The sequence below is a fragment of the Phyllosticta citriasiana genome (genome assembly GCF_038021145.1).
Source record: "Phyllosticta citriasiana strain CBS 120426 chromosome Unknown IWZ02scaffold_7, whole genome shotgun sequence".
NCBI lineage: Eukaryota > Fungi > Ascomycota > Dothideomycetes > Botryosphaeriales > Phyllostictaceae > Phyllosticta > Phyllosticta citriasiana.
In genome coordinates, this window is record NW_027117284.1 from 203,483 (window position 1) to 225,859 (window position 22,377).

The window sequence follows — 22,377 nt, forward strand, 5'->3', positions numbered from 1 at the left end:
TACATGCATACGAATCAAGCGCAGCAACAGCATCATGGACTCGCAAGCGCTTTCGGACGAGGACGACCTAATCTTGCCAACGCAGAATTGCTCGATCAAAGGCCCCACGACAACCGCTAAAGTTGAGGAAATGTCCCCCAACAGTAATGACAATGGAACACCTCTCCTCAGTACTCCTCCATCGAGCGTCGCGCCAAAATCTGTTTCACGCAAGCTTCAGGATATCCCTTTGGCCCTCACAACGCCCACGAGGAAGGCGGCCCGCGAACGATTCGTTGCTGGACTTCAAGAAGGAAGCCTCCGCGGCTACGGCAAGAATGACGAGGAGAGAGGTTTCGCCCAGTCTGAGGCAGGAAGCTCAGTCCCGTCACTTCCTCCAACTCCCACCAAGACAAAGGCAGGACTAAACAGGGAGAGAGCCTACAAAGACTCGTTGGAAGCCGTCGAGGATCGCATTACCACAAGAACCACTTTCGATGCCGATGGCATAACAAGAGACGACCTACACAACAAGCCCACTGCGCGAATCCCCGAGAAGCATCGCGGCACAATCGAGACAATACGCCGGGAATGGGCGGTAGCCGCGCAGCTCGAGGAACTTCAACAGCAAATCGTGAATCGCAGAGGGCTGCGGCGACCCAAAGTCGTTGCATTCCCTGGAGGCAACACAAAGGACGGAAGCCCGGAAGAAGAGGCTCTGTTTCTCAAGGAGAACGTGAACAAGGGCAAAATCCACATCATTAACTGCCTGAACTGCGAACTGAAGGGACTTTCATGTCCAATCAGGACACCCACGCCGGGCTTCCCCATGATGAATCGATACCCGCATTGTCTGAGATGCGAGCGCGCTGGACAGAGTCACTTGTGTCTGACGAGGAGGATAGCAACGGATGAAGAGAAGAGCGCAGCAGATTGGCAGGTCAAGCTGGTGCGCACGCGGCACGATGACGACGAACGGTGGAGAGGAAAGTTGAGGCATATGGACGAGGTAAGAACGCGCCGGCTCCCACTTGAATTGTACGGGCTGACGCGCGCTATGCACAGCTATTATTCGCCCATGCATCCAAGCTTGATGCGCAGTACTTTGCTCCTCTCAACCCGACTCTCCTCAGCCAGTCCAGCCGCAAGTGGCTGGATCAGCAGCTGCTCGCTGGCTATGGTCTGAGGCCAGCATTTGATGAGCCGCTGAAGAAATTGGGCAGCGAAGAAGTTGACAGTGCCAACCTGGCGCCCTGGATGATGCAAGGCGAGCAGGGACATGGGGATTAGAATTTTGGCTGATGCGAGAGAAAATATCAAATTGTTTTGGAAGCTCCCCGATGTTGTGAGATGCTGCAAGGGACCGGGACGCACAGAGGTTTAGGTGGCGAGTCATTCGGCTCACAAGCGGCTGGGACCTCGAGTCATTCGGCGCGTCGGAGTTTTTCTGGTCGACAAGTGGTCTAAGAAAGCGAAACCTCCACCTCAAGCTAATAATCCTCTCAAGCTCGGCCCAACTCCAATCACTCCCAACTTTTTCCATCGACGCGTCCAGTTCGTCCAATCCAATCTCCCCACCATGTTCACTCTCCGCCGCTCCGCCGCCATCCTTTCGGCGCCCGCTCGAAGCTTCTCGAGCTCTGCGCGCGCGCAGAAGGCCAGTATGACACTGGTAGGCCGTGTGGCGCGCGACCCTGAGCTCAAAACGACTTCCAGGGGCGAGGAATTCATCACATACTCGATTGCCTGCAAGGATGGAAGCAGGGTCGACTCGGGCGTCAGCTTTTACAATATCTCGAAGTTCAGTCTGTCCCCTGCCTTGAAGGATTTGATGATGGATCTGACCAAAGGGTAAGCAATTGGTTGTTCTCTGCCTCTTCCCCTACATTTTTGGAAATAGCCTGTGACTAGCTGCCTCGTCCGTCAGTGACTCGCTCGCCAGTTGCGGTACGATGGACTTGGATCCTCAACCCGACATGTGGCTTGTCACAGACAGGCAGCGTTATCGCTTAAGAGACAGCTGAACGATCGTGCGCGAGATCTCATATGGAACAGATGACGAGATTCTGAAGCCATTGAGCAGATGCTAACACGAAACCAGAACTCTTGTCCACGTCACTTCCGACGTCACACACCAAAAGAAAGAGGGCGAAAGCGCTCCGCGCCTGAGCCTTAGGCAGCGTAAGTTTATTCCCCTCAGTCTCAATCATCCGTCGACATCAAAGACCTAATCATCTTTTGCAACTGCCAGGCGACCTGGACATCCTGGTCAAGCATCGCAGCAGGCCCAATGACCAGCTACAAGAGGGCGAGGAGCACCGCGGGGAGTACCAACAATAGAGCGGTAGCTGCGACAGCGGCGGCAGGCTTGGCTTGGCCTGGCGTGGTTCCACAGTCGAACAATCAACGGCTTTCGTTGGATGTCGCATCTCGCCCGACTGCTAGTGTCAGCCAGCTAAGGAAGCATGCTCGCCGGATCCATGACCAGAGCACGCGTATCCATCGATACATACCATGTCTGGACGCATATCCCCCGACACGACCAATCGACGAGCAAGCAAGCGAGTTGCGCCTCTTTTCTCTCACCTCTCGGCTTTCGACGCGCATCTGGGTCACTCGGAGGCTCTCGAAAACATCGGGTGGATTTTGTTTCTGGGCCATGATCAGAGCAGTTGTACTCAACGCGGCGGCTTGACAAACTCGATGGAGGAGCTGTGGATGCGAAAGTCATGGATGGTCGGACCAGGCGCAATACACTGAGGTAAACAAAAAAAAAAAAAAAAGAAGGGCGCTACTTTCGACTGCTTTTTCTTCTTCTTGAATTTCGACTCTTTGCTTCTTCCTGTCTGGTTTGATTGTTGGTGATGACCCTACTTGCTTGCTTGTTTGTTGCTCGCTTGTATTTTTGCTGCGCTCTAGGCGCGACATGCACGTGAAGAGTTTACTTGTATTTCGACGTGGTGCTGGACTGATGCTCTCCTCTACTCTGTTGCTGATTTGCTTTGCTCAGTACCTCCTTATCTGACCATGCCTATAGCTTTGACGACAGGCAGGTATGCCAATTTCCTCGAGATATAAGCACCATGTCACTATCAATGCCAAGCAGACAGCTAGGTGGCCTGCCGTGCCTGATCCGTTTTCCACAGTTATAAGAAGAAGAAGAAGAAGAAGAAAAAAAAGAAAAAAAAAAAAAACACTGCGATCTAGGACAACAGACTCCTCTGAGGAAGGAGCGATGGCACAATTCAAAGAAGACTAAGGATTTCTCGCCTCTCTCTGTGGTGTATCACTACCATCACATTCCCCCATCACCCTCAAAAGGACGAGACCGATATACCAAAAAGAAGGAAGAAGAAAGAAGATATTAAGAAGCCAGGCTGGACCAGACCAGATGGCGCCAGGGGGCGGCTGGCTCGTTTGACAATGAAACCCACAAACACGTCTATGTACAAAAGGCGCGCACTTGCCTCTGCTCTCTATCTCTTCTTGCTTGTCTGCTCTACTTTGTATCTTCTCTCTCTCTCTCTCCCCCCCCCCCCCCCCCCCCCCCTCCCCCAATCTCTGTGTGTGTGTCTTCTGCTCTTAGTCCATGTGATGCAAGTGCGGTTTGTATACTCACCGCATTGACTACACAAGCTAACAAGCTAACAAGCGAACAAGCAAGCAGGCAAGGAAGGAAGCAGAGAGACAGGCAGGCAGAGAGGCAGACAGGCGAGCGTAATTGTATGTACAACTCAACAGATGATTTCAAAGACAGACAACAGCAGACCAGCAGCAGCATCAGTAGTAGCAGTAGCAGAGGAGGAGGTATATGAAACGTGAATACCTCCAAAACAGACGCCCGTCCAGCCAACCACCGCCCAACGCACCAAATAAGCGACCCAGGATGAACGCCAAAGAACCAAAGGAGAAAAAACGAAGACAGAGCGAGACCCATCCCATCCAGAGCGAGAAGGAAAGACAACGAAAAAGGTTCGGTCTATGAAATTGCTAGGACGCCAAAATGTCAACTTTCCAATCAAAACTACTCCAGCGCTGATATCCATGCATATACGTCGCGTTACGTCTTGTACCACACGAATCACCGCAGTAGCAGCTGCTGCTGCTGGTGCTGTCATCGCTCAGATGACAGCCAGCAGCCAGCAGCCAGCTACCACTACGGCTCCGTCTGCGCCCTGGTCGCCTGCGGCTTGGGCCTTATCGCGTCCTCCTCCTCCTCCTCGACAACAACCTCGCCCTCGACCGCTTCGGCGTTGCGTCGAGGAGCCGTCGCCGCTCCTCCGCTCGACGACGAGGGTTTGGGTTCGCGGCTGCGGACGCGCTGCAGTAGGGCACCGAGCGGGTTGCTCGCGCTGCAGGCCCTGCCTCTCTTCGCCGCGGCAGGAGAGGCGTTGGGCGTGACGGTGCCGCTGGCGCCCGCGCTCACGCTTCCGCCACCACTGACGACGCTGGCCTCGAGGCTTGCACTCCCGTGGCGGCCGCCGACGCTGCTCCCGTTCTCTTCGGCCGTCATGGCCAGCGAGTCGAACACGGCCAAGCTGCGCCGGCGACCTGGCCGGCTGGTGCTGCGCCTGGCAAAAGTGTTGTTGTCTGCGGGATCGCCGCGCGGACCTGCGACAGCACCCACACCCGAACCCCCGAGCCAGCCACCAAAGGATCCGAGGAGCTCGCCACGCTCGCGGGTGTTGCGACGAGGCCGCTCCATGGAGCCTATGGGCAAACTACGCATCTCGACGCCTTTGCGCAGCGAATCGGCGACGATCGCGCTGAGGCCACCCGAGAGCGGGCTTGTGAGAGGCCCAGGCAAGAGGCTACCGATGGAGCCGCGCTTGAATGGTCGTCCAGTCGAGGGAGTCGCGGGGGTTGCTGGTTCGTTTTGGGTGGCCGGTGTTTGTTTTACAGGACTTGGGCTTGGTGTACGCTGTTGATTTTTGGATGGAGTCGGGGCCGTGAGGACCGAGTGATGTCTTGGTGTCTGCGGGCGGGCACTTTCTGCGGAGACGGCGAGCTCGCCGTTATTCACGTCCGGTTTGCGCGTGTCCTTAGGGCCGAGAGTCTGGGCTTCAGAGGGAAGAATTGGAGCAGACGCAGTGGCATGCAGCAGAGGAGGTTCATTCTGCGCAGTTGAGATGGAAGAAACCAAAGACTCCGATGCCCAGGGGTTGCGAGTGAGGGTCTCGTCCTCCTCATCGTACTCAATTGCGGCTGGCGTGTTAAAAGCTGGTGTATTGGAGGCCGTGACGGCTTGCGAAGGAACCTCGGCGGACAGCATAATGGCAGGAGTTGTGAGACGATGCATGGAAGGACGACGGTGGTGAGTTGCTGACATGGAGGATGGATGTTCTTGGTCTGCTGGAGATTGTCGTCTCGAGGAACGGTTTGCGAAGCTGGCATCGAAAGCTACAACGTCGTCGTCGTACTCTTCTCCTTCCGCAAGATGAATGGCGTGCTCGCGTTCGAGGTCGTGGTCCTGTTCGAGATCTTCCTCGTCCCCGTGTGGCCGACCAGTGGTGATGATCCACACCCCCAAAAAGGTCAAAGCGCAGCCGCCGATAAACTTGCCGGCGTCACTGCCAGTTGTACGTTCAAAGTCGCGGTAGAGGACAGCAGATCCCAGAATGACAGAGAGAGTAAACAAGACAAATTGAGTGGGGATGACTTGGGTGGCGTCGAAGCGCTGCAGGGCTTGGTTGAGGTACTTGATTTGCATAATGGCCGTGGTAGCGAGAATGATGACCATGACATAGGTCATGGGAAATGTGAGGGCGCGGAAGAGGGTATATGACAACATAGATGCTACACCCTTTGTGGAAAGAGCTGTATAGGCACCTATGAGGGATAAGCAGTTGCAATTTCGTCTTTGAGAGGTTTCTTACCAAACAGGCCGACGAGCCCAAGGTCTATGAAAATGCTCTTGCGGCCATATTTCTTGCTCGCAAACATCAACGAGATTATCAAGAAGATGGTGATTCCCAGATACGTCTCGAATTCCCAAGTCTTGATGAGTTGCCAAATTTCATCCGGGCCAAGTTTTGGATTGTTGTCATTGGCGGACAATACGACCGTGACAACGCCGCCTATAGCAATCAAGACGCCGGCCAAGTCCCTCATGCGAAAGGGCTCTTTGAGCATAAAGGGCGCAATGATACAATTCGATATCAGGGCCACCACTCCAAGCGGAGAAACGATGGATGCAGGCGCAAAACCATAGGCCAGGAAATTGCCGGCCTCGCCAACAGTCATGAGCACGATGCCAAGCCACCAATAAGGGCTGCTCAGGTAGGAAGCTTTTTTCTTTGGACGGCGCAGCGCTTCTGCCTGGTCCTCGAGCGATGAGTCCGAATCTTCGCCCTCGCCCGGAGTATAGTCTGAGTCGATGCTGCGACGGTCGTATCCATGGTTGTCCGAAAGCAAAGGATCGGATTCTTGTGCTTCGTCTCCGACTTTCCAATCTGGTCTTCGTATGCTTCCCGTACTGCCGCGAAGTTTCCGTTTTGCCTTGGCGTACTTTTGGCCAGCACCCTGGGGGCTGCCTTTTTGGCTTACTCGCCGGTGTTGGTTGGCTTCACGCCCAAGTCGCAGGTGGGCATATTTTTGCGTGTTGAGCGCAAACGATATGAGAATGTTGCCCACGATGGCCGTCACGATGCCGATGAGCGAGGCCCAGTCGCCATTCTGGTCTCCTTCATCGCTGGGCCTATCCAAAAATGCGAAGCGCGGTCTGGTCGGGAGCGGCGATGCAGGATTCGGGTTGACGTAGTAGGGAGAGGCTACGGCGAGCGAGGCGAGCGTGACTGCGGAGGCATGTTGCAGCGGCCGTTGCACTGCGGTCGGTATTATCATGCCGGAGGCGGAGGGCGAGAGGTGGTTGTGTGGAGGGTTGGCGACGTGTTTGTCGCGGAGGATGCTTCTTGACGGATGGCGGGGCGCGCGTGGAGGGATGGTGGCGAGTCAAGGCGAAGAATGCAAAGGATTCATGAGTCTAGCGGCGGCGAGTGTCTGGCTTGAAGGCCATGCTCAACAGGTCCTCTGCGGACCTGGGCCAAGGTAGGGGAGAGGGTGGATGGGTGAGGTGTTGGACGACTGGAAGTTGGGCCAGCAGGGTCTTGAGCACATGGAGAAGCAGGGATCTGCCTAGGCAAGCCATCTCCGCCCGTCCAACGCCCAGACTGTCAACTGCACCCCAACTATCGAAAAATAGCAATTCATGTCTATCGGCGGGTATCAATTCTACTGCTCCACATGCCCCCTTTGTATCGCTTAGCTTTTTGGAAATCTACTCAAAACTGCCTTTACCATCTCTTTCCCGCTTCCTTTTGCGCCCGCTTCGCCTTCGGTTCTTCCTCTTCCGCCTCGTCATCGCTCAGCTCTCTAAAAATTGGCTTAGGTTGCGTCTCCTTCCATGCCGCAGTGAATACCGGATCCTCCTTGGCCTTGTCCGCGTATTTGAGTAGGGCCTCCCTCGGATCTTCCTCGCGCATCGAACTGAGTGGAATACTTTTGCGAATGTGCTCCTCGTCGGGCTGGTTCTTGGAGAATGGCGTTGCCTGAGGAATGTGCGGCCGTCGTGGATCGCGCGATCTGCCCGACGCCGTGAGTCCGACATTTGGATGCCGTGCCGAGAAGCTGGTGGCCGAAGACGACCCCGGAGTGACGATGCTATCGGCCGAAACACCTTGGGAAAGGTCCATGGTCATACTCGGGTCATCGTCAATGTGCCGCCGCTTTGGCGCTCTTTTCATGACCGACACGGCACCTTGTTGCGATTTGTCGGGATTGTACAGGACGTGCGTCTCCGCATTGGCCGAGCCCGTCAGGATCTGGTTCAGCCGCTCGTGCCACTGGACGGTGATGAGGGGAGAGCCTGGTGTCACGGGTGTGACAAGGGCAGGCCTCAACGTCGCGGCTTGCAAAATGTGCAAGTGTCCAGTATCCGAACCCGTAATCACGTACATGCCGTCCGGAGAAAACTTGATGTTCGAAGTCGGGTATTGGGCCGAAGTCGAATTGTGCGCAACTGTAATCAGAGGCTTCGTAAACTTGCGGGTATCCCAGAGCTTGATGGTATCGTCGCCGCCGCGGGTGACGACCATTCTACCATCGCGACTAATGTCGATCCCGCTGGTCCAGGTGCCTGGGGTGTGTGCTTCCTTTGCTTCTGCCGTCGGACGCCAGGCAGGCGTATAGCCCCGCCACATGATTAGGGTGCCGTCGAGAGCAGCTGCCACGAGCGTGTTGTTGTTCTCCTCACCAGCAGCCCAGGCGACCGCAGTCATCCGTGTCCGGCCCCCTGAACCAGCAGCTTTTGACTTGTAAACAATAACCTCCTTTTGCGATCTCTTGTTATTCACATCCCAGATACGAAGCGTACTGTCCGTGCCCGCTGTTATGCACCAATCTGGATTTGTCGGGTGCCATGCCCCAGTGGTGACCTCGGAGATGTGCCCTTTGGTATTGTTCAAGTCTCGGAGATACATGTCGCCTTTGACGAATTCGGTGAGGACTTCTCCATCCCTGCTGAATATCCTTGGCTGTGACGTCGCGCTGATGACGAGCAGCTGGCTGGCATTGTTTGGATTGTACTCGACGTGGTGGACAGGGTGAGCTTCGACGTTGGTGGATTGCTTGGTTGCGGTAGGGTCGACCGACTTGAATGCGCGAATGGTCGTCGGCGTCATGCTGGAAAAGTCATGGAGCTTGAGATTGCAGTCATTGGACCCCGTAATTACACGATTGCCAACTCTGTCCAGGGCTATGGTTGTCACAGCCTTTTCGTGCGTTTTCATGACCATCTCGTGAGAAACTGGAAACTCGTCGTCTTCATCGTCGCTATCATCATCATCGTCACCACCGTCGGAGCTCGAAGATCCAGAGTCGGCTTGCTTGGCTGGTGAAGCTTCAGCCTGATCTCTCTTGGAGCGATTGATTTGAGCCTCGACATTGGCAGTGCGCTGTTGCTTGCCAAATTCGCTGGCGCCAAGGAAGTTCTTGAGGGCTTCTTCGTCGACACCGAAATCATCGACTTCGACGTCGTCAGCCGTCATGTTGCTGAATCAGGTTGGGGAGATGGCGGGGTTGATCAGATGTATCAATCGAGGTTGAAGCGCGTCGATGTGGATTCGCGCCAGTGGCCCGTGCGGGGGAAACTTGCCCGGGGTTAAGTGACATCTCCGTGTCGACTCCCTTCAACCTCGTCCCTTCGCAGGAGAATCTCATTCCTTTCTTTACTCTCCATCTCCCATTGGGTCCACCACACCCACGCAGCCGAACGAATCCATCGCCTTCAAGTCGCCCTTGATGCGCCCGTCATGCTGCCGTGTCTTGTGTCCGACTCCTCCTACTCGCCGACACCATTAGTAATGACATCAGATGCGCCATCTACGCACTCCCACCTCACTGATCGGATGAGCTTGATATCACCGCCCTCACTAACGACGCTAAATCCACGGCTTTGATCGAACGAATCTCGAGGCGTCGCCCTGCATGTTTTCAGCGAAAACTTCGATTAGCATGCATCAACACAAGAGAAGCAAACGACAGGAAAAGCAATGGCTGCCAAGGATGCGGGTCAACATTTGCCAAAACAAGCAACAGCAGCAAACTGCCGTGACAGCTTCCATAGGCTGCCCTGACGACCTCTGAGGCCTGCCGCTACTTGAAGGGACATCTTCTGTCGGCGCCGCCCAACGCGCTGACCGCAATCACTGCATGCACACCGCGCACAAAGACATTCGTCTCACATTACTAACGACTCGACGATTGGCAGAATTGGAGAATCGGATTTGCAACAAGCCCAGCGTTCGTCCGTTCAAATAGGCCCCTTGAAGAATTTGGATCCGCCATGTCGCCAGTTTAGTGCTGATGTAGGACCAGTTCGACCGCTGTTCGGTCCGATTGGTAAGCCCAGAAAACAAATCAGGAGCCGCATTCGTTTCGCTCAAGCCTGCCACATCTGCACACATGAGCTTGCAAGTCATGCTGATTATTAACGTGCTCTGGTTCCCGAGCAACATGCTTTCCTAGTGCATCTTTACCATCTGGAAACCATGCTTAGCGGGCCATTGCAGCCTGCAGCGTGCTTGGCTCACCATGTCGCAACCTCCCGAGCTATGACTGTCATTGTCGACGCTTACATTGACAAGGGATATAGTCCGCCGGATTTTATGCTCCTCAGACGCCAAAGCCCGATCTGCCATGGAATATAATTGACAGTTGTGCTTCCCACTTGGATCATCATCACCAGTTCAATTCACAGTACATCTTCCTTCCATACAGGAAATTCTCCTTGTCTCAAAAAAGACTGCTTTCAAAATGTCAGACTTGGTTAGAGACGCACCAATCGGACAACTCATCCGCTACTTCTCCCGCAACAGACTGCTACAGTACCCAGAGGAGAGACCAGACTACCAACTCCCTCCAAGCTACACTTCCAAGCGAGTGTCTTTCCTCAACAATTCCAAACCAGCAAATGTCGATTCTACACCAGCAAACCCTGAGCTCGACAAGGATTTGGAGGAGAGAAAATCCTCGGACTCGTCAGAAGGCGAAGAGACGGACGTGGACAAATTTGCATCGGATGTCTCCAATCGCTCTCGCGACCCCAGCCTCAAGAGGTCGACTTCGGGAATAGAAAAGGTCGAGTCCCAAACTGCTCCTCAAGCAGACCTTGAGCGACAAGCAACGACTGCAACCCTGGAAAAATCAGGGAGTCAACCCATCAAACCCCAGAAACTCGACGATGGAACGATTCTCGTCGATTGGTACGACACAGATGACCCTGCCAATCCTCAAAACTGGACATTTGGTAAAAAATCTTTTGCGGCTTTCCAGATATAGTAAGTCCCTGCAAACGCTTGCTCTCGTCCATCTTCTCACCGCGCTTCAGCATCTACACCCTTGCCGTGTACATGGGTTCCGCTATCTACGCCCCCAGCGAGGAGGGCGTGATAGAGGCCTTTGGGGTGTCCATTCAAGCTTCTGCCATGGGCCTCTCCATGTACGTGCTCGCCTACGGCGTAGGCCCGCTGCTCTGGTCGCCGCTATCTGAAGTACCCTTCATCGGCCGCAACCCGCCCTATCTCATCACATTCGGCATCTTCGTCATACTCCTCGTTCCAGCCGCGCTGGCGCCCAACTTTGACACGCTCATCGCCATGCGCTTCTTGCTCGGCTTCTTCGGTAGCCCATGTCTCGCAACCGGCGGCGCAAGTCTGCAGGATTTGTACAGCTTCATCAAGCTGCCTTATGTGCTGAGCCTGTGGGCTCTGGCAGCTACCTGCGGACCTGCCCTGGGTCCCATCATCTCGGGCTTCAGCGTGGCAGCCAAGAACTGGCGATGGTCGCAGTGGGAGCTGCTGTGGCTGGCGGGGCCTGTCTGGATCGTCATGTTTCTGTGCTTGCCTGAGACGTCAGCGTCGACGATTCTGCTGCGGCGCGCACAGCGGCTGCGCCGCGCCACGGGCAACTCAAACCTCAAGGCGCAGTCGGAGATTGATCAGGCGGCCATGACGGTCAACGACGTGGTGGTGGAAGCGCTGTGGCGGCCGATGCAGCTGATGCTCCTCGACCCGTCCATCGCCTTCACCGCCGTCTACGTCGCCCTCGTCTACGGCATTTACTACTCCTTCTTCGAGTCGTTCCCCCTTGTCTACATCGAAATGTACCACATGACGCTGGGTGAGATGGGCCTGACGTTCCTGTCCATCACCGTCGGCGTGATCATCGCCCTTGCGATCTACTGGCCCTACATCTACTACATCGTCGAACCCGAAATCAACAAGCACGGCCTCGGCGCACCCGAGCGACGCCTCATCCCCGCCCTCATCGTCTGCTTCCTGTGCCCCATCGGCTTGTTCATGTTTGCGTGGACGGCGCGCGCCAGCATCCACTGGATCGTGTCGGTCATCGGCGTCGGCATCTTCACGGTCGGCGTCTTCCTCCTCATCCAGTGCATCTTCCTCTACCTGCCCCTGTCGTACCCGCAGTACGCCGCCAGCCTCTTTGCCGGAAACGACTTTTTGCGCTCCGCCGTTGCTGCCGGCGCCATTCACTTTGCTCGCCCGCTCTTCCACAACTTGGGCATTGGTCCCGGTCTTAGCTTGCTCGCCGCTTTTACCGTCGTCTGCTGCGGAGGCATCTATGTGCTGTTTTTATGTGGTGACAAGTTGAGGGCGAGGAGCCGCTTCACTATCAAGACGGCTGGCGTGTAATCAGGGGTGGAAGGATAGAGTGAGTTGGAGAATGATCGAAGAGAATGACAGTAGCGGAATGGAGATGGACGAACAAGGTACTTCAAGAGGTGCGCTCTCAGGGGATAACGACCTTCCTTGTGTTGGATTTTTAATGGCAAGCGCTTGGAGTTTGGCGTTGCTCGGTTCACCCTCGAGGTCAATGAAATTGACGATTCGTATGAATAGAATGTTTCTCCTACATAAGTACCCATACACATACATAATAGATGGACAAATCAAGATTGTATTCAATGACTCTTGGGAACTTTGAGAAAGTGATGTGTGAGAAAAGATTTAGAGGACACACAATCTTGACCAAACATTTAGCTAATTATGACCTCCCAGTCAGGAGTCGACAGAGGATATTCAAGCCTCGACAGTCCAAGTCATTTGGCTCATCTTTGTTGCTTGCTTGCAATTTTTTTATCACAAAGCCTTCGTACCTGCCTATCTATCTACCTACCTACCTACCTACCTACTCCCAACATTTCGCCCGCGCATTCCTCCTGCAAACTACAGCAACTACTACCAAGTAGGTAGGCATTCCGCACCAACCAAACACGCGAGGGAAAAAAAAAAAAAAAAAGAAAAAAACACCAACAGCGATAGAAAAGATTGATTAATTGGCCGAATCGGCGCAAACATGATTAGGTACTATCCTCCACACCTCCGACCCCCCTTTCTACTTCCACTTCCACCCCTCACTCACTCACTCCCCCAATGATTAGTATAACAGTCAGTATACGAATGGCCAAGAAAGCCACGTAAAGGGGGCAGGTGGTAATAGAAAAGTATTCAAATCGAATCTTTCCGCCAGAGTGAGCCCTTATTTCTCTCCATTCGTCCGTTCGCTCGTCCGCTGATTGATCCCCGTTTGCTTGTCTACTCGTCTACTCGTCTACTCGGCGTCACTGATTTCTCGTTCCACGGGTGTTGAAGGCCTCGTCGCGAGCTGGAAGGTAGGGTAATAATTATCGGCGTTGTTGTTGTTGTTGTCGTCGTCATCGTCGTCGCTCTGAAAAAGAAAGATTAAGGAGAAAATAAAGCTCTTGGTTTACGCGAGAGTTGAGGGAAGTGGTGGTGCTGGCCCGGAGTTTTCTAGATGAATTATGAATGAATGAGCACAGAAACGATGGCGTCGACGATGATGACGTGCACCAACAGCCTGGCACAATAGCAGCAGCAGCAGCAGAAGCAGAAGCAGCAACAACCCTTTTTTTTTCCTTTTTTCTTTTTTAACCTGGAGCTAGCGAGAAGGCAGGCAGGCAGGCAGCAAAAATCAACTGCTCAACCAACCGCTCAACAGGTACTAAATCACCCAACACCTACGCAAATCAACATCCAACGTCATGAGAAACCCATCAAAAAACACCGGGGAAGCATCGCCCAGCATGGGAATCAATCGGCGTCGGCGTCGGCGTCGACACGGCACGGCACGGCACGGCATGAGCGCGGCCGACGCAGCGGAGACGCAGCGGAGATGCAGCGGAGGGAACGGGGCACCGGGCCTGATTCGTGGGTGGATGAGCGAGCGAGCGAGCAGCAGGAAGGGTGGAAGGGTGGATGGATGGATGGATAGAAAGACGGGAGAGTGGATAAGTGCCATCTAGGCTGCATTAGCAGGTCTCGGCTTTTGGGTGTGTACGATATGGTGGAGAGGTAAGCTCTGCCTGCCTGCCTGTCTGTCTATCTATCTGTCTGTGTTGTTAGGGAGGGGGGAGAAGACGTGGGCGGGCGGGTGGGGAGCGGAGGCTAGGCATGTGTGCGGTGCGTGCGTGCGCGCGCGCGGTGTCATGATCTGAAGACCGCAGTCGCGGCCGGGGCGGGAATCATATGTATGTGGGGAAGAGGTCAGTAGGTGATCAATTTCTTGCGTGGTGCATTTATACCGTACCTATCGCACGTAAGCTGGTAGTAGCGCTACCACACATGCCATGAGTAGGGGGTTAGCTAGCTGACTAGGTCGACAGCGGGCCCCGCCCCGCTGCGGAGGAGGAGGAGGAGGAGGTGGTGGTGGTGGTAGTGGTGGTGTGGACACAGGGCACATGTCATGCATGCACCCACAACCAGAGAGAGGACGCTGTTGATGATGATGATGATGATGATGATGATGATGATGAAGGCCGTTGTTGGCGAGGGACACGGCAGCTGTCAGTCAGTCAGTGAGTCAGTCAGTCAGTCTGTCACCAAGGACGAACGAAGAAAAAACTTCAATGCTAGCTAGGTAGATAGCTAGCTAGCGCTGCCTTAGCTAGCCCAGCAGCGGGTAAGCGGCAGGCCGGCTGGTCGACGTCGTCCCGCGTCTATCGCGGCTAGCACCATGCCTTATGGACGAGTAGTAGTACGGTACGTTGTAGTAGGAGTAACGGTAGTTGATAGTGCCGGTGGAGGCGGTGGCGGTTGCGACAACATCACACGTACATACATAGATCTAACCGCGGATGGACAGATAGACTGACAGACAGACTGGCTGCACTGCATGTCAAAGCACACGATCCATGTACGTAGGTAACCAACTAACGGCAGACTTGGTGCTTGCTTGACCGCTTGATGCTGCGGCACGCGCGCAGAGGTTGATGAGTGCATCGTAGATGGCGAATGAAGGAGTAGAAAAAGAGAGAGGGTGAGAAGGAAAGACAGTGATGATGCTTGTATCCTTGCTGGACGATGCTTTGCAGGCCAGTAGGGCGTCGACATAAGCTTCGCCACCCTCATCTCCAACATTTCCACCATCGGGGAAGGGGGGGGGGGAGAGGGTGTTTGTCACGCGCTTGCTTTCTTGTCGTATCTGCTTGGCCGGTCGATCGGTAACCAAAGAAAATCAATTGCCTGGCACCTGTCTCGGCTTTGGCCAAGAGATGATTCAAGATGCTTCTTTCTCATTTCTTTTTTCGTAAAAGCAATGCTTTTCGTCGTCGATGTCTCTTTGCTACACAATAAAGACCATGCATGCAGCGCTTGCGCTCGCTCTGAACCATGTCATCATCGCGCATATCCCACCACGAAAAACGGGCGGCGAAAATGCCTGCTGGAGACAAAATCGTAGCAAAGAGGGGAGTGACCAGCGGATATAGACAGTCTGGGAAGGGGAACAAGCAAGCATACGACCCACGTCATTCTCCTTACTCGATGCAACCCCGGCGTAGAGCTTTTCATGTGCCCATTCGCTCGAGCCCATTGCATCTCCTGATCCGTCTCCCTTTCGTTTCGCACGTCAAAGATCATTGAGCTGCTCGGGCGGCACTTGCCCTTGCAGCGCCCAACCACGGCACTGCCCCAACCCAACGTCGACAGCCTGACCATCGTAAACCCAACAATGATGTGCAGGCAGCGAACAGAAAAATTACTCCTCTCGCTCATCTTTCCCTTTCAACCAGCCATCGACGAAAACAGCCCAAGCCGTGGCGGCCACGCAGACAGCCGCAAAGCTGCCCCCAATAATGCGGCGGCCGACGACCCCCTGGCGCTTCTTGAGTGCGTCGTCCTGGCCTAGAATGGTGACGGCATTCTTGAGGATGGCATAACTGAAGCCACTCCAGACGGTAGTGGCGGAAACGAGGACCTGCAGTGCCGTCACCGACGAGATGACGAGGGAGGGGAGGTCGGATACGGGTGGTGCGAGGGAGGTGGCAGCGGTGGTAGAGGAGGAGGTTGTGCTGCTGCTGTTGTCGCTTTGGGCGTCTTGAGCTTGGCCTTTGGGCGCAGGTGAGGAGGCTGGGGCTGTGTTTGCGTGCCGCTGTTGCTGGTGTTGTGATGCTGGTGGTGATGGCTGAGCGTCGCTCCTCGCGCTGGTGGCGTCTCGAGAAGGTGCGATATGCTTGCCGTCGTCGAGTTGCTTCGCGAGCTGGTGCTGCTGGCGCTCGACTCGTTGGAGCGCGTCTTTTCGAGAATCATCGGCGAGGTTGGTAGCGACCGACTCGTCGGACTTGTGTGCGGCTGGCGCTGTCCCGTCGGCGGAGAGCGGTCTGATAGCGACATTTTTGGCGGAGGTAGCGACAGGGGAGCCAGCGTCGAGGAATTGGTGTCCTGTTTGGGAAGCAGGTTTTGATTCGGAGTCATTGGCGGCGGTGGCGTAGTGAGCTGTGACGGGGAAGAGGAGCGTCAGGCCGATCAGCGCCAGCTGGAGGAACGTGTTGACCTTGGACACGGTCGATGGGTGGACCTCAGCCGACGGCAGGGAAAAGTCCCAGTATCGGGCAAATGTCTTGGGCGTCGGCAGCGAGGCGTAGCGATAGTAGATGGCGGCAATGGCCAGAGAGGCGTCTCTGCCAAAGATGAGAATAGCCAACGGCCCTGGCAGGCTGTTAGTGCACCGCCATCCATCTGCAACTAGCCAAGGAGGGGGATACGAAGCGAGGTCTGAGGGCAAGGTGCGGGGTGGAGAGGGAGGAGGGTGGACCGGAGCGGGGCGGGGGCTGGCTGGGCTGCGGAAGCTTGCGGATGTGGGGGGGGGGGGGGGGGTGGGTGGTTTGGGGGATGTGTGGCAGGGCAGCAGTGGCACGCACCAGGCAAAGCTCCCTTGGCGGCCAGACATGCAACCGTGACAGCCATCAGCAGCTTGTCGGCCATGGGATCAACGACACTGCCCACGACCGTCTGCAGCTGCCACCGCCGAGCTATCCAGCCGTCGACGAGGTCCGTGATGCCGGCGTATGCGAAGAGACCCAAAGCCCACGCATGCTGGTCGTGAAGAATCAGGTACCCGACAGCAGGCGCCGCGAAAAGCCGTGACAAGGTCAGGACATTGGGCACGTTCCATATTTGCTCGTGAGTGGTCAGCGACTTGATCTGTCGCCGGAGCTCCTTGGTCTTTTCCAGAAGAGGCTTCTTCGGCAGGTGCTGGGAGGCCACGAGTCGTTAGTGATGTACGCAGGGAGAAGGAGGGCATGGAATCCTTGAGAAGGAGTGTCATGGACAATAATACGAGCAAGATGTGGCAGGGAGGAGTAGAGGTGCCAGAGAAGTGGTAAATGAAGGCGCCATGAGTCCATGCTTGACATGATACAGACCCGGGCGTCCAATGAGAAAATAAAAATTCAAGAGTCAGGACGCATGTCCTAGGACTGCACGGCCTCGAAATGAAACTGCCGCGTAGGGGGGATTGTGGAATTTCTCAATGGCTGGAGCGGCAGATGCCGAGTCCAACAACGTGAAGACGCTGAGGTAACGGGGCAAAGAAATACGACAGAGGTTGACAAAAGCATGAACGACAACAGATGCAGGGTCGCGAATTTTCTCGAGATAGGAAGACGGATAGATGAGTTTGGAGAGTCGGCTCACCTTCTGAGAGGGTTGTTCCCCTGGCGGCTTGCTGGGCTTTCCTGGAGAAGAAGTTTTGACAGAAGTCGAGGACAGCGACCTGCTCGCAGCATGAGTAAGGGCGTGTCAAGATGTGACGACACAGCGGAGAAGTCCATGGACTGACCTCAGGAGGGGGGTAGGGAAGGCAGAGTTGGTGTGCCGTTTGGTTGATGCGAGCATGGAGCGAGGGACCTTGGAGGCGTGCAGGCCCAACAGACTCCGACTGCTCCGGCAGAGGTCAGAGGCTGGACGACAGCACGTGCGGTAGTGGTGGTGCCCGACGCGCAGGTCGATGTGGGAGAAGCCGGAAGCCTGCAGACATCGGGGGGTTACTGAAGCAGGCAGGCTTCTGGAAATGGGCAAGAGACATGCCATTGCTTCCATGGCATGGCTGGTCGGGGTTTGACGACGTTCGAGACGGGGAGTGGTGGTTGGCGGTCGAGGTTGATGGATGGATGGATGGATGGATGGATGGAGATAGAGGACGTGCGAAGATGCCGCGAGCAGAGGGCGCGTGCGTCGTGCAGAGTCTGTACGGTAAGGTAGGTGGGTAGGTAGCGAGCGAGCCGTCCACTGCGCGACTCGCGTAGCCGCCAGCCGTCAGCTTTGATGGAGGAGTCGCTATGGTTGAAGCTATCGTCGTCGTCGTCGTCGTCGTCGTCGTCGTCGTCGTCGTCGCCGTCGTCGCGCGTCTGTATAGACGCCAGCCACCCTATGCAAAAGAAACGCGCAGGGCGAGCGAATGGAAAGAAGTGGTTGACGCGCGCCGCTCGACGGGCCGGCTCGATCTCGCTAGCAAGCCGAAGACGTCGTCGGCACGTCGACCTAGGTGGCTCGAAGCATATTCACGTCTGCCATCATCATCATCATCATCATCATCATCATCATCACATCGAGGCTGACACAAACTCAGCACCGTCTGCCGGCCATTCCAGCCTTCCTGACCGCGTGTGCCTGCCGCGCCCGAGTCCTCAGAGGCCGCTCCTTGCGCCCATGCGCCCCGTGCACCCTCGTCGAATCTGGGGAAAACGGGGTCTCCGTGTCCACGCCCAAACCAACAGCACGAACCACTGCGCAATGTGCTCGAGACCACTTCATTCATCGAGATGTGCCGCTATTCTTGGGTGCCTTTGATCGCTGCTGTCGACCGCGTGCAACACCCTCCCCGCTCGCTGAAACTACCCGCACGCACTGTCCTCCCATGGCCGTGTCTTGACACCCCCCTTTGTGAATCTAAACATCACAGACGCTCAATCAAGAATCATTGACAAAACTTTCATTTTGGCCCACGCCGCGGGCAAAGCCAACAAACAAGCGTAGACATTCGGTGCCGTCGCGCGTAGACTAGACCAACTAAATCTGCAGCAAGGAATGATTATTTTTGACGGCGCGCGCTTGAACTGGGGTATCGTGAAATCACCTGGACAAGTCCATGCACAGCTCCCACACATGACAGAAAGCAATGCGCACCCAGGTGATCGTCAAAGACAAAACATTCGACATGTCCGTTCGTAACACAAACTCCTAATTACCCGAAGTTTGGCCCGGATCCGTGTGGTCGAACGCGCGAAGTAGTAAACCAGAATGAGAACAATCAACATCTGATACAGCTACACCAAACGCCAGACCTGACTTTGACTTGACCTCGTCAGAACAAAGAAAAAGGAAAAAGAGTGCGTCGAGACTAGGTGAAGTGGTTGGAAAAATTGGGTGCTTTTTCATCGAAGGCGCCCATCGTGTCGTGTCGCGTGTGGTGCGGGTCTGAGTTGGGGTACACCGAAAAGCCCCCAGACGTGAGCATCTGGCCGGGACCCTCGCCCAGATAATTTTCGGTTGCAACTTGAGGCTCGTCTTTGGCTTCGCCTACGCTGCCGTGGAATTGAGCCTGGTGGGGCAAAGCTTGACCGGTTTGTTCAAACCCGAAGCCGTGGCTAAAACCTGAACCCTGTGCCGTTTGGTACGAAGTCTCAGCCGGGAAACTTTGATAATCGAGAGAGACCGACCCGGTCACGGGAGGTGCAACATTTTCAACCGGGTACCGCGACTGGTGCCCAGGGGAGGAGCTCAAGTGGAGACTATTCAGCGGACTGACAAGCTCACCAGACGGTCGACTTCCATGCATCAGATGCGCGCCATGGCCAATGCCTCCAAACATACTCCCGGGACTTGGGGAACTCGAAGGCAAGCCGCCAAAAGATCCGCTCGATGATGCGGACAGGCTGCCCATCGACTGAGACGAGGTGTGGCCCCAGGCTGTGTGGGCCGGCAACCCAGGAATAACGGGCTGGTACGAATGATGCGGATGATACTGGGAGGCATACGACCCCAGATGCGCTCCAGGCATATGGCCCATGGTCATGAAGGGGGCGCCATACGGCACAACGTCATCAGGGTCTTGAATGGGACCTGGCCTCGTCAGGGAAGTTTGAGCGACGGTGACAGGGCACTTACTCCTGAATTTTTGGTCGGTGATGAGCTCCTTGCGTGGATGGCAGTTGGCCAGTCGACTGTCATGACCAGGACGGAACAGCGTCGTTTGGTCTCTTGCGTCTTCGATGGTGTAGTAAGCGATAAGGTGGTGAGTGCAACCGTTGACGGTGACACTAAGCGTCCGCTTGAGCAAGCCCCCGCGTTTGAAGTCGTACGAGTCTACCAGGGAGCCGGTGATTTTGCGGTCCTTGGAGTCTGGTATCTCGAACGGCGGCTCTTCATTGTAGTGACTCGAGTTGTTGGTGCGCGAGTACGGCTCGGAGCGCGCGCTTTTGTTTCTGGCGCGATTGGCCCTCTTTTTCTCGCCTGGTGGAAATGGTCGTTCCAGCTCGCGGTAGACGAGGAAGTTGCCCATGATCCGGCTTGGACTCCAGGAAAGCCCGTCAGTCCATCTCTTGATCCCCGAGGTTGTCTCCTCGTAAACAAAGACGGAGCCGCTGCGGATCAACGATGCTCGTTCCCGGTCGTGTGGCCGACGCGGGCAGTGAATGAGGGTGCCATTCAAGCATGCCTCGATGATGGTCAAAGCATCTTGGGTAGTGTGCACGAAGCCATGCCACGTCGGTTGCATGTTCGCGTTGAGGTTCGAGGGTACTGGGGGGATGGAACCAACGTGGGGAGCAACAGGAGAGGCGCTGGTGTGCCTCGTAGCCACACCGCGGTCGCTGTCGCTTGTCTGAGAGTCGGCATAACCGCCACTGACAAAACGTTGCTGGCCGAGGGCATGACTGGGAACGGGGTTGGAGCGGGGGATCAAGCCCAAGTTCTTTGGAGTTGAGGCGGCCTGAGCAAAATACGAAGGAGAAGAATTGAGGGGAGAGTCGGCACCAAAAGGCGGCGAGAAAGTGCTGTCGTGGCGGATGCCAGGAATTGAAGGCTGATAGGGACCGCTGGGCGAGTGGGCAGGACTGCTGGTGGGGGGCATGTATCCGCTGTTGGAGCGCATAGGGATGAGGTTGCGCGGAGTAGTGGCAGTGGCAGCCCTATGATCGTCGTGGAAGTCCATGGCAGCGGTCTGGAGACTGAATTAGGCAACGTTGGATCGGTGGTGGAGCCAGAAGGGGAAGGACGTGGAGCTTAAAGAAGGGTGGAGCTTATGCGGGCGGGCATGATGCGGAACCGGGGGTTTTGGGGCAACTTACCGACGAAGGCGGCGACGATGACGACGAGGACGGGTGTTTGAGCGAGTTGAGGTGAAGGGAGCCGGCAAAGGCGTCTCTTCCCACCACGTTTTCACGGTAGTGGTCCCCACCAAAGCGGGACTCGGGGTGCAGAACGCGCAGCATATAGCGCAGGTCGGGTGGTGGGATGGACGGCGGGGAGATGGCGACGCTCACGTGTTGGACGCGAGGCCGAAGTGAGATGAGGAGCGAGACTGGTTTTGGCGGTTGGTGTGCGACGAGCGTCTTACAGTACAAAAGATAGAGGCGAGCGGTAGTATGGGGTTGGGCTCGGGAGGGCGAGTGATGGATAGACGAGGTCGGCGCGCGGTCCCTTTTAGGTGTGGGATGATGGGAAGCAGGGCAGGTCAGGATGATCCTCGACGGGCTTCAGGCGATGCCGCTTCAGGGATGGGGTGTTTGGCCGGTAGCGGGTGTCTGCTCGCTGCTCACCACCGCAGGCCAGGCACCGCGGGAGGCTCCGACGCGACGGGGGGGGGGTTCGGTGTGCACGAATCGTTCTGGAATCGCGCGCGCGCCGTTGCGAGAGCCAAAATCCAATCACTGCCATGCCACCTGTTCCTTAACGGCCGCCCGTTTCGGCCATGGATTGCACTTGTAGCCGTCCCGCGCAAAGCCGACGTCGTCGACCTGGGGAGCAGGGGGTTTGGCTTGGTTTGATTTGATTGCTTGCTGTTCGAGTGCTGGTCGACTGCATCTGCCATCTGTCGCTCTCTCTTCCCTCTCTCACCCTCTCTCGAGTAGCCAGGTTTTGTATTGTATTGTACTGTTTTGAATTGTGTTGTATTGTATTTTACCAAATGATCACACACCGCCCGTGCCCCAGTGCGCGCCGCGCCAGCTCCCACCCACTGACTCGACCTCTCGCCCGGCTTAGTCAGGCTGCAGCGCGCAATATCGCCAAAACATTCATGTCCATCCATGTTCACGACTCCCAGCCCCATGTCAGCGAGGCCATCCCATCCTCCGCATCCAACCGCACTGCCCATACCTCTACATCCCCCGACTCTCGCTGCCCTCATCCTCCTTTCTCTCTCTTTCTCTCTCTTCCTCTCTCTCTCTCCCTCTTCTTTCCTCTCTCTCTCTGTGTCTCTCTCTCTCTCTCTCTCTCTCTTTCACTGCATCGCCCATTTCCCGCCGCCATGGCTGCCCGTCTTTCCTGGCGCCCGCGAGCAGGGGGGTGCCCTTTTCGCCCG

At 55.8% G+C, this 22,377-nt stretch overlaps 8 protein-coding genes across 8 annotated transcripts; 4 read left to right on the plus strand and 4 right to left on the minus strand.

Annotated features, from left to right (window-relative positions):
• Positions 1–31: 31 nt before the first annotated feature.
• On the plus strand, positions 32–1,306 carry IWZ02DRAFT_499428 (uncharacterized protein; the record flags this gene model as incomplete). The annotated part of the gene is made up of 2 exons (XM_066770232.1): positions 32–988; positions 1,045–1,306. The coding sequence occupies 2 exons, from the start codon at positions 35–37 to the stop codon at positions 1,267–1,269; spliced, it is 1,179 nt and encodes a 392-aa protein (XP_066622104.1). The 3' UTR covers positions 1,270–1,306.
• Positions 1,307–1,462: 156 nt separating this feature from the next.
• IWZ02DRAFT_451873 (uncharacterized protein) lies at positions 1,463–2,731 on the plus strand. Its single transcript, XM_066767548.1, has 3 exons — positions 1,463–1,830; positions 2,081–2,160; positions 2,231–2,731. The coding sequence occupies exons 1-3, from the start codon at positions 1,559–1,561 to the stop codon at positions 2,317–2,319; spliced, it is 441 nt and encodes a 146-aa protein (XP_066622105.1). The 5' UTR covers positions 1,463–1,558; the 3' UTR covers positions 2,320–2,731.
• A 1,294-nt stretch (positions 2,732–4,025) lies between these two features.
• Positions 4,026–7,097, minus strand: IWZ02DRAFT_269281 (magnesium transporter NIPA-domain-containing protein). Its single transcript, XM_066763460.1, has 2 exons — positions 5,856–7,097; positions 4,026–5,808 (listed from the first exon to the last, which is right to left on the minus strand). Exons 1-2 carry the CDS (start codon positions 6,820–6,822, stop codon positions 4,136–4,138), a joined length of 2,640 nt encoding a protein of 879 aa, XP_066622106.1. The 5' UTR covers positions 6,823–7,097; the 3' UTR covers positions 4,026–4,135.
• Position 7,098: 1 nt separating this feature from the next.
• On the minus strand, positions 7,099–9,061 carry IWZ02DRAFT_269275 (WD repeat protein). The gene has a single exon (XM_066763459.1). It carries the CDS (start codon positions 9,021–9,023, stop codon positions 7,272–7,274), a length of 1,752 nt encoding a protein of 583 aa, XP_066622107.1. The 5' UTR covers positions 9,024–9,061; the 3' UTR covers positions 7,099–7,271.
• An 831-nt stretch (positions 9,062–9,892) lies between these two features.
• IWZ02DRAFT_269304 (major facilitator superfamily domain-containing protein) lies at positions 9,893–12,465 on the plus strand. The gene is made up of 2 exons (XM_066763461.1): positions 9,893–10,814; positions 10,865–12,465. The coding sequence occupies exons 1-2, from the start codon at positions 10,291–10,293 to the stop codon at positions 12,186–12,188; spliced, it is 1,848 nt and encodes a 615-aa protein (XP_066622108.1). The 5' UTR covers positions 9,893–10,290; the 3' UTR covers positions 12,189–12,465.
• Positions 12,466–15,552: 3,087 nt separating this feature from the next.
• Positions 15,553–17,200, minus strand: IWZ02DRAFT_469678 (uncharacterized protein; the record flags this gene model as incomplete). The annotated part of the gene is made up of 4 exons (XM_066768745.1): positions 15,553–15,771; positions 16,297–16,502; positions 16,715–17,012; positions 17,126–17,200. 4 exons carry the CDS (start codon positions 17,198–17,200, stop codon positions 15,553–15,555), a joined length of 798 nt encoding a protein of 265 aa, XP_066622109.1.
• A 474-nt stretch (positions 17,201–17,674) lies between these two features.
• IWZ02DRAFT_269416 (uncharacterized protein) lies at positions 17,675–18,702 on the plus strand. Its single transcript, XM_066763463.1, has one exon. The coding sequence runs from the start codon at positions 18,120–18,122 to the stop codon at positions 18,642–18,644; it is 525 nt and encodes a 174-aa protein (XP_066622110.1). The 5' UTR covers positions 17,675–18,119; the 3' UTR covers positions 18,645–18,702.
• Positions 18,703–19,077: 375 nt separating this feature from the next.
• IWZ02DRAFT_269395 (Gti1/Pac2 family-domain-containing protein) lies at positions 19,078–21,391 on the minus strand. Its single transcript, XM_066763462.1, has 3 exons — positions 21,143–21,391; positions 19,962–21,015; positions 19,078–19,916 (listed from the first exon to the last, which is right to left on the minus strand). The coding sequence occupies exons 1-3, from the start codon at positions 21,284–21,286 to the stop codon at positions 19,195–19,197; spliced, it is 1,920 nt and encodes a 639-aa protein (XP_066622111.1). The 5' UTR covers positions 21,287–21,391; the 3' UTR covers positions 19,078–19,194.
• Positions 21,392–22,377: the final 986 nt, after the last annotated feature.